At 40.4% G+C, this 9,958-nt stretch overlaps 2 protein-coding genes across 2 annotated transcripts; one reads left to right on the top strand and one right to left on the bottom strand.

Annotated features, from left to right (window-relative positions):
• Positions 1–966: 966 nt before the first annotated feature.
• On the bottom strand, positions 967–3,226 carry LOC124113273 (28S ribosomal protein S6, mitochondrial-like). The gene is made up of 3 exons (XM_046473567.1): positions 3,090–3,226; positions 2,575–2,714; positions 967–1,427 (listed from the first exon to the last, which is right to left on the bottom strand). The coding sequence occupies exons 1-3, from the start codon at positions 3,135–3,137 to the stop codon at positions 1,181–1,183; spliced, it is 435 nt and encodes a 144-aa protein (XP_046329523.1). The 5' UTR covers positions 3,138–3,226; the 3' UTR covers positions 967–1,180.
• Positions 3,136–9,648, top strand: LOC124113271 (ATP synthase subunit O, mitochondrial-like). Its single transcript, XM_046473566.1, has 8 exons — positions 3,136–3,282; positions 4,366–4,413; positions 5,472–5,582; positions 6,217–6,289; positions 7,324–7,383; positions 8,202–8,314; positions 8,720–8,806; positions 9,409–9,648. The coding sequence occupies exons 1-8, from the start codon at positions 3,136–3,138 to the stop codon at positions 9,520–9,522; spliced, it is 753 nt and encodes a 250-aa protein (XP_046329522.1). The 3' UTR covers positions 9,523–9,648.
• Positions 9,649–9,958: the final 310 nt, after the last annotated feature.

Genomic DNA, 9,958 nt, shown 5'->3' with positions numbered 1-9,958 from the left:
TTAAGTAAGACTCTCCAAACATTTACCTAATATTCAAAATTTAGGCAGTCCTTTTTTATGAGACAATACATTGTTCCTTTAGAAGACTTATCTCTTGCACTTGTCCAACACTGTAGATTAATGTCATTTAATTTTTCATGGATTAAATGTTTTAGACAGGTAAGATTTTTGAAACTTTTAAAAAGCCAGATGTAGATAAGTCCAAGTTCATCAAAAGTTTGTTTGATGTTGTCATTGAATAACACAAGAAAGGATAATTTAGATGATTCCCGGAAAGTAACTTTGCCCCAAAACTTATCATTCTCAATTCACAAATTCACAATCATAGGTTTCTGGCATGCCCAAGGGATGCAACTCTGCACAGCGAATAATGGCGTCTGAGATGACTGGGACACCTGTGTCCCTGATTGAGGTAGAAGTGTGGGTTGCCTTCTGTTCACAACCATAGGTTACTGAGGACAAGTTCTAACCCCACAACCCCCATGGGAAATTCAGAGTGGAATATACCAGTTCTTGAATTGGTGTGTGTATAAATGGAACAGGTGACACACAACGGAATGTATCTCTTTGCTTCAAACTACATGACGATCATAAACTTAGGACCTTAATTTTGCAGTGTTTCGGAGAAAGTTTTCAGCCAAACCTTGACAAATCTAGAAACATAAATGGGGCAAACCGTGATTCAAACCCACAATCATAGGTTTCTGGCATGTCTAAGGGGCGCAACTCTGCACAGTGCCTTGGATGACTGGGCCACCCTTGACCCCAGACCACATGAAGCCAGTTTCCAGTTACACTGACTATAACTGTAAGTTTTATAAATATATTTCTGTTGTTTGTATTATATTAATCATAATATTTGTTTAAAGTGGAAGCTTTTAGGAAAATAACCAGTTTCCAATCTGACAACATTTTGTTGTTGTTGATCTCCTCTTGCATATCAACCAAGAAAAAAACAAAACAAGATTTAAATTGATGTGGCCTTTATGATGATGACAAACATATTTTCCACACACATATCTACTGGAACATTTCAACACTTTTCTACCTTGGACATCACATTCGTGTTGCAAATCTCTTGTCAAAGTCTCGACATGATTGTTAACGTAGTAGATACTAAAAACACAATACAATAAAGTATAAACAATGATAAATGCCTACAATCTAAGCTGGACACATGCTATAACAATCTCTCTTTATCTTTGCGGGTCATGTGAACCTTCTTCAGCACCCTCCGCTTCCACACTCGTCTCTCGTGGTCAGGGTTCGGCAGCTCATTGAATAAACACGGTCCCCTCAAACATGGCCGCACGAAGTCCTCATCCCGGCGGAGGATGCTGGGTCTAATGATGTCCACATCTCTCTTCAGGTCGTCTTGGATATTCGTAACAGACTCTGTGGAACTGTCAAAGTTAATGAGAACGTAGCTGAAACAGAAAACGATAATCCAAAATAATGTGAAGTTTACACGAAATATGGCTTTTTCTATTGGACGAGAGGTCGGTCACATGACCACGAAATTGACGCTTTTAAGTGAATGCACAACACAATTTGACGTTCATATGCTTTTCACGAGACCGTATTCTTGAAATGGCGTAATCACTGATGGACTACTTCCACATTCCTGGGGGAAGCCCTGGGAATTCCCTGACACGAATACATACAGAAGCATTGTTTCTGATCATTTAGACCCTTTAATCTTGAACTCAGCGCTTTAGCATACAGTGAGAAACATCAAAGAGTTTGACTGCATGATATAGTTGTGGTAGCAAGCTTCGATGTTCATACAGTGTGACCCTCACTCTATGAAGGTTCATACTGCAATGAATCCACACAAAGTGAAAGTCAATTTTTTAATAAATAAGGTTAGCCAATGCAATGCGATAATTCTTCTGTTTTTCTCGTCCTGTTGCCAAATGATACAGGTAATCAGATGTTTTATTTTATTCAGCATGTTCACATGAATACATAAGGGACTGATCACTCATTATGGGGAGTGTGGGGTGTGTTCATACACAAATGTGACTTTGAATTCTATTTACGATTAAAACTGTACCATGAAATTTTTTAGATTTGCACATTTTCAGCTTAAAGAATCAAGGTTACGATATAACACACTTATTTTTGATATTCCAAGGCATGGATCCAGACTGTAGGAGGGAAGCACTGCAAGTGTGGGCAAAGCTTTATTGAAAAGGAGTTGTGCATTTGGGGATATGGCAACATGCTTTCAGTATTTGAGTTCTTTTCAGTTAAATTCTGTTGCCATTAATTGATTGTGCATGTACAACTGATTATGATTTGTTTGTGAGTTGTCTAAAGCCGCTATATGACAGTGGTCTGTGAATAATCGAGTCTAGACCAGACAGTCCAGTGATTGACATCATGAGCATCAATCTAGAATATAATGACATGAATCAACCAAGTCAGCGAACTTGACCATCCGATCACATTAGCCGCTCTAATGACAAGCAGGAGTTGCTGGAGACAAATTCTAACCTGTATCTTCAGGGGGGGATCGACTATCAACCTGATGAATCTGATATGTGCAAAACAAAACTTCCTGTTACTTACTTTCCTTCTGTCTGTTTTTTGCCTTGACATGCCATTTTGTAGGGTAAGGGTCTAAGACCCAGGTTTTCCATTGACCTTATTATTCCTCCTTTTCCGATCAGCGATTCACATGTTCTGCGTATGACATGACTCAATTCAGGCTGAAACATGTTACATGAAACAAATTATGACCAAAGGTTGAGACAATTTCGAATGGCCAGTATATTATTGTTTATTCTGAGCATCTGTATCAGCAGCCGAGAAGATTACAGTGCATATATTGCTTGTAATTAATTAAGAAAATGTGAATAATAGTTATGTTTATCGATCAATTCTATTGAGAATTGGTTAGACTTATTTTTCTTTTCCACTATCCAACTATAAAGAGGCCGAACACACCAAAATAGATAAAACAACTTGATGGATACTTCTGAAAATTATGCACGAAAACTGAAGGTCATCCACAATAGGACAATCTTACATTGAATGTCTACGTGATTCTGTTTTTTTTTATATTTAAGAGATTAAGGTCTTACTCTTTTCAAAGCAGCCTTTATGATCAATGACATTTCATAACTCGGCATGGCGGCGTATCTCTATGAAAGTTTCCGACTGCTGCTGAGCACACTTTGTGCCACCGGAAGTTTAGGTTTTGTATCTTCCCCAGCATTACATCCACTTCCGGTGTCCTCTCCGGTCAAAATGGCGTCTTTCAAGTTCATGCAGTTGGTAAGTTTGTGTGTTAATGCAAGTTGTAACACGGCATAAAGAAGATATTTCTTCCTTACCCAGGCAACACGCAACTACAATAAAGATGAAGGATTGTTGAATATGGCTTGGTTCAGCTTACTTGTTATCAAAAGAACATGCTTACCGGTTGCTAAAGGCTCCTGCGGGCCTGGTATGGGCTGCGTCACATTTTCTTATATTCATTTTATTCCAACTTTTCTCGAAGGTCACTACTTATTGACATCTATTTTACTAAAATTGCAGTTGGTCTTTTATCGAGACATTAATGTACCCTGCACTGGTGATTTCGCTTGCAAGATACAATAAGCATGATGACTTCTTTCTATCACCTCTTTCATGGGTGCACCGTCCTCTAACCTAAGAATACATAACCCTGATACACTAAAAAGGGTTGTAGACCCTACGGAAGATTGTAGACTACAGTAAGCGTAGTAAATGGGTACAAGAATGGCCAAGGGCCAGCTTGATCATGTTGCTCCTTCTCCCCTTGAACACACTCATGGTGCACAGATGTCCTGGTGGTCTAGGGGCTTCCAATCCCTGTGGCCAAACCAGGATACTTTTTGTGTTTGAATCACATATTCCCCATGATTTTTATCATTGGTTTACCAACCATTGATGTACATATGTTCATGGGTTTCATAAAAGTTTTACATTCATAAAGGTCCGTGACCCGTATTTCTGTCTTTTGTGGGAAATGTGAAAAAAGATTCTGTGACACATGATGATTCCACATCATTTGTATAAAAAATGGTCATATGAAAGGTGATATGAGTATGTGAATAGCAATTTGCCAGGTCCCAGCTCAGTTAGGTCTCACTCCATGCAAACTTTTTGAGTTTATCGGCTAGCCTACTAATGATGCGTTTGCAGCAAAGTAATTATTTTAGATCTTATTCAGGACATGCGGAAACGTGGTTGATGTTAGGATTTTCCTGATGTTGGACTTCCCATTCTTGTATCATGTGTATGCTTAAATGATTAGTCTGGTGCAAACATTTGAGATTTTCTTTCTGATATAATTACTGTGACTCAATTTACAATGATGTTATATGTCTTCAGACCCGGTCCTTCAGTGTCTCAGCAGCAAGTCTGGCCAAACTTGTCACAGTAAGTATGACTATGATAATCTAGCCATCTTGCACTTCCAGATTACTTTGTCATGCAGATTCTCATTTTTGTAATTTTGTGCTGTGAGATATCACAAAACTAAGACTCATATTCCACACCTTGAAAGACAGTGACATTGACAATGACTTGATCAGGGATGCAACTTAACATGAAACATTACCAGCCAGAATAGTGATGATATATAACGTCAGCCTCTAAAACACACTGAAATTCTACTAGTCTTCATGGATACCTTTAACATTAAACAAACATTTGGGGGACTGCCTAATGCCTCTCTATCAGTCAGGGTGTATCCAAGCCAACTTGACAATGAGTATGATGCAGAGCTCCAGATAAGCTTTTAGTGTTGTGGGTATTTTGCCCGTGCATTTTAAAATCATTGGGTATCAGTAATTCTATCTGGGTATTTAAACTTCTGTTACCCACTAGTTTTTACACATGTGGGTGTTTAAGTTAAATATTTAAAAACACTATTCATCTAGTCCCTGCAAACTGGTGTCTTGTGGGTTCGAGAGCTTTATAGGACTCAAAAATACCACAATACTTCCACAAGAAAGTGTGATGGCAAATGATCATGATGTAACTGTCATCGTGGAGTTTGGCAAGGTTGACGGAATGCCCGTTTATGATTTCAAAACAAGTTGCTGATTTGCTAATCGAATACGCAGGGTTACTTCACAATATTTTGATGATACGCACAAGTTTTATTTTTGTAGCGTATCTGTAATGTTCGTTGTGTATTTGATACGCTTGGATTTTATTTTACTGCATATTTCTGCATTTCTGATGCATATTTTACGCAGATACGCAGCTTATCTGGAGCTCTGATGATGTACTGAGAAAAAATGAATGAACGACTTCTCTTGATACTGCAAAGACAATTACAAACATTTAATACTTTTACATGTTTAATCACAAGACAAGCTAACTTACGTGGTCACTCGATGATATTTCCACAACCAAATGTCCACAATCTTTTCACCCCAAAAAACAACATTACAGTATTGCAGTGAATAATGAATGTTTGTATTCTGCAGCCCCCAATCCAGGTGTATGGGGTGGAAGGTAGATACGCCCATGCTCTCTACTCCGCAGCCACCAAGGAAAAGAAACTGGATGCTGTAGAGAAGGAGCTGAATTCATTTGATGTAAGTACATCATGGACTTGACAATGTCCCAACACCCCAGTGCTGGCCACAAGAGACAGTTAATTCGGATTTGGTGGTCAGCATGGTCAGGTTGGGGGAATGATCATTGCTCATATATTCAGTCTCTAGCCTTGTCCAGACTTGATTTTTTTTCAGGCGGTTGCATGATGACTATTGCTAATTGTTGTACTTAGTAAATTCACTCAATTCATTTTGTACATATAAGCTCGTTTGTTGAGCTAAGATCCAGCACCATTACCGTGATTGGCATGAATACTATTTAGTGACTCAAGTTTACCTTTTTTTGTATTGACCAGAATTTAAAAGAGTATTTCTGATTGAAATATCCCAATTCTATGTGTTTTGGGTTTCAAAATATTCAAACTGAATTTTCCTTTTTTTTCTCTCTCCTAGAGTAGATCCTAGGAAGCGGCTAGAAGATACACCTGCACTTTGAGAAATGTACTACGACTAAGTAGCTTGAACTGTATTTTGTAAAATCATCAACATATTCAAACAGCGTAAAACTTAACTCGAGGGATGAAAAACATTGCATAACTCTTTTCAAGAGAGTATGTTTGTCATTGCTAAATTTAATCAAATGATGTCAATTATTTCTTGTTACTGTTTTCAGCAATTACTGCAGAAAGACAAGAAGTTGGCTGACTTCATCGCAAACCCCTCACTCAAGAGGGCAGAGAAGAAAGGTAGCTATTGAACTTACTCCACCAGGACTCAACAATCAGATATTCGGGGGACACAATGCCCTTTTCCAAATATTCACTCACAGTTGCACACTGCAGGGATTGGTCTCTAGTATTTCATGCTTGTTTCTCTGCGGGGAGTCCGGGTCAAGATTGGTCTCCAGTACCTTGTGCTTGTTTTTCTGAGGGGAGCCCGGGTCTGATTGGTCCCCAGTACCTCATGCTCGTCTCCCTGCGGGGAGTCTGGATCAGATTGGTCCCCTGTACCTCATGCTCGTCTCCCTGCGGGGAGTCTGGATCAGATTGGTCCCCTGTACCTCATGCTCGTCTCCCTGCGGGGAGTCTGGATCAGATTGGTCCCCAGTACCTCATGCTCGTCTCCCTGCGGGGAGTCTGGATCAGATTGGTCCCCTGTACCTCATGCTGGTCTCCCTGCGGGGAGTCTGGATCAGATTGGTCCCCAGTACCTCATGCTCGTCTCCCTGCGGGGAGTCTGGATCAGATTGGTCCCCAGTACCTCATGCTCGTCTCCCTGCGGGGAGTCTGGATCAGATTGGTCCCCTGTACCTCATGCTCGTCTCCCTGCGGGGAGTCTGGATCAGATTGGTCCCCTGTACCTCATGCTCGTCTCCCTGCGGGGAGTCTGGATCAGATTGGTCCCCAGTACCTCATGCTCGTCTCCCTGCGGGGAGTCTGGATCAGATTGGTCCCCTGTACCTCATGCTGGTCTCCCTGCGGGGAGTCTGGATCAGATTGGTCCCCAGTACCTCATGCTCGTCTCCCTGCGGGGAGTCTGGATCAGATTGGTCCCCTGTACCTCATGCTGGTCTCTCCTTGCAGGGATTCCAGGTCATGATTGGTTCCCAGTTTTTGTATACACAAGCTGTTTTTGGTAACTACAGTTAAATGTAGTTCTTCTGAATGGGCTTTGATGATAATGAGATCAATTTACTAATTGTTTGTTCCATGAAACCATGTAAATACATGTAGTTGAAACTAATGTTATTGTTTGTGCATATTGTCCATTTGTTTTTCAGTTGTATTGGAGGGTGTCCTGAAGAAACAGAATGTCTCTCCACTTACTGTGAATCTTTTCGGTTAGTCATGTTCACTTTCAACTTGTCTTCCACTTGACATGGGGCCATGGGTTTCAATTGTGGAATAGCTCCTATGAACCATGGCCACGGCTAGACCCCATTGGTCTATTCCAACTAATCCACAGCGCATTTCACACAAGTAGTTCATGTAAAGTAGATAGCTTTAGGAGAAATCAAATTGTCCCTCAAGATTTTCACTTGTCTCGGACTAATGGACTAGTGGCTGTATCTGTCCCTGTATCACGGCCTGTTGGCATCTTCCTGTTACTTGTGGATACTGTGTACGTCTGTTTCAGGGCTTGCCTCACTCATTAAGGAGGGCACGGGTGGCCCAGTCGTCTAAGGCGCCGCGATTCGCTGTGCAGAGTTGCGTCCCTTGGACACGCCAGAAACCTGTGATTGTGGGTTCGAATCCCGGTTCGCCCCGATTATGTTTCTAGGTTTGTCAGCACCATACCCGTGCTTGTGGGTTTCACTGAAGTGAAAAATGTCTGAGACCTGCATCACTTCGGGCTTTCCTCCCACATTAAGCTGACACGCCGCGATATAACTGGAATACTGTTAAAAGCGGCGTTAAACACAACTCACTCACTCATTAAGCATGTTAAACGGACATGCTGTGAATTATCTGAAATACTCTTCAAAATGGCAAATTCCATAATTTAGTGTTCTGAATATGATTCAAACTTATCAAAAATTATTTTAATTTCTCACACTGAAGACAATACATAATAAGTTATGGTAGAATAATCAAACAAAGCGCTATATCTAAAATTGAAAACTTTAGTTTCAATGATAAATGAAGTTTTGTGTTACAGGTGCCCTGGCCGAGAATGGTCGTATCAACAAGGTTGGTGCAGTTATTGGTGCATTTGGCAAGATCATGAGTGCCCACAGAGGGGAGGTAGTCTGCAAGGTCACGACAGCCAAGGTGAGAGCCAGGAACTGACTCAATATATCCCACTGCATCAATCATGCTTCAAGCAGTATTATCTACATACAAGTGGTGCTGCCCAGTTTACACCAACCTTGGGTGGAGAGACCATATGAAATCCATGTCATACTGTTATCAAGCTCATCAAATTGCCTTTGTGTCTTACATTGAAATGAATCTGGATTTTTTCTGTGGTTCATACAGTGATTCACTTTCTTATGTCATTGTTGTATGAAGCTTTAAGTTCTTATATAGTCTGTATATTGGAATATGGCAATTGTACAAGGTGTAGGTTGTATTGGAGACAAGGAATTAGTATAAATGGACAGTTTATATTCATTTTCTCAGTTGTATTTTATGACTAGAACTCCAGCTAATGGTGAGATTTGGTACATGTTCCAGGCGCTAGATAATGCCAGCCTCAAGGAACTGAAGGATGCTCTTCAAGGGTTCCTGCAGAAAGGGGAGACAATTCAGCTAGAGGTCTTGGTGAGTGTTACCCAGATATGAACAAGGGGCGTTGTTAGATGTTGGGCAGAACAGTTATAAAAAATACTACCTGGTAAATGAGAGCTCTTCTTTTCTCTTGGTTTGCATATTTATTTCCAAATCTATTGGGTCGCTGAAATTTGGAAAACTGTTTACCAAAGAAATTAGAAAGGGTAGTTTGTAGTGTTACAATTTAAGTATTTCTATAATGGAACAGGCCAACATATCTAGTGAAATAAAAGGAGACTGTTAGTCAAATTTCAGGTCTATCAGTTAAAATAGTAATCATTGCCTGGCATAGCCTCAGATTGATATCCATATAGGTCAGGTTACCATAGTTACCAGTTACCTGTAAGAATGATGGCTTCAGAAATTCACTATCCCCAGCAGTCTGATACTGTTTTTATAATTCTATGTGGATCATCACATAGATTGAATGGTGAACGCATGAGGTGATGTGATGATGCTATATATATTGTAAAATCTTAGCTTAAACTAGGCCAATTCCAATCAGTGTTGTTGTTTGTTTGAATCGTCCATTAGCTGTGGATGTCTAAGGATCTGTGCTGAGTGATAGATAATAGAGCAATTTATTGTTTCAGGTTGATCCTGCCGTTATCGGTGGTATGGTTGTTAACATCGGAGACAAGTATGTTGATATGTCTATGGCAACCAAGATCAAGACGTACACAAATCTAATCAAGGAGGCCGTATGAGCACCCATGATTCTAGAGTGACTGTTCTGTGTTTGTGTATAGTTTGTATCAAGATTGCTCTGGACAGATAACATTAGCTTGGTACTGTAAAAAGTTAAACAAGAAATTAAAACATTCATCACACTCTGCTTTTGTCACGTCCTATTTCAGATAGTCGGTGGTTTTGTCTTTCTTGTAGTCTCTTCAGACATTACACTTCAAATGGCAAAAGACTGCCTCCATGTCTTGTGGATAGAGAGTCGACACAGAAAACGGAAAGTCAGTGGGTCAATCCCAGGCCGCTTCATACCAAAAGACATCAAAAGATGGTACTTGTTGTTTACCTGCCTGGCACTCGGCATCAAGGGGAGGTAACAAGGACTGTGCCTTATTGGCAATCCATGTTTAACTGAGGCATGGTATATCAGTGGGCAAGCACTATAAAACCAGCATTAGT

This window comes from Haliotis rufescens, unplaced genomic scaffold (assembly GCF_023055435.1).
Source record: "Haliotis rufescens isolate VD_foot unplaced genomic scaffold, xgHalRufe1.0.p SCAF_5, whole genome shotgun sequence".
Taxonomy (NCBI): Eukaryota; Metazoa; Mollusca; class Gastropoda; order Lepetellida; family Haliotidae; genus Haliotis; species Haliotis rufescens.
The sequence above is the reverse complement of the archived record's forward strand: the minus strand, read 5'-3'. Positions and strand labels throughout refer to the sequence as shown.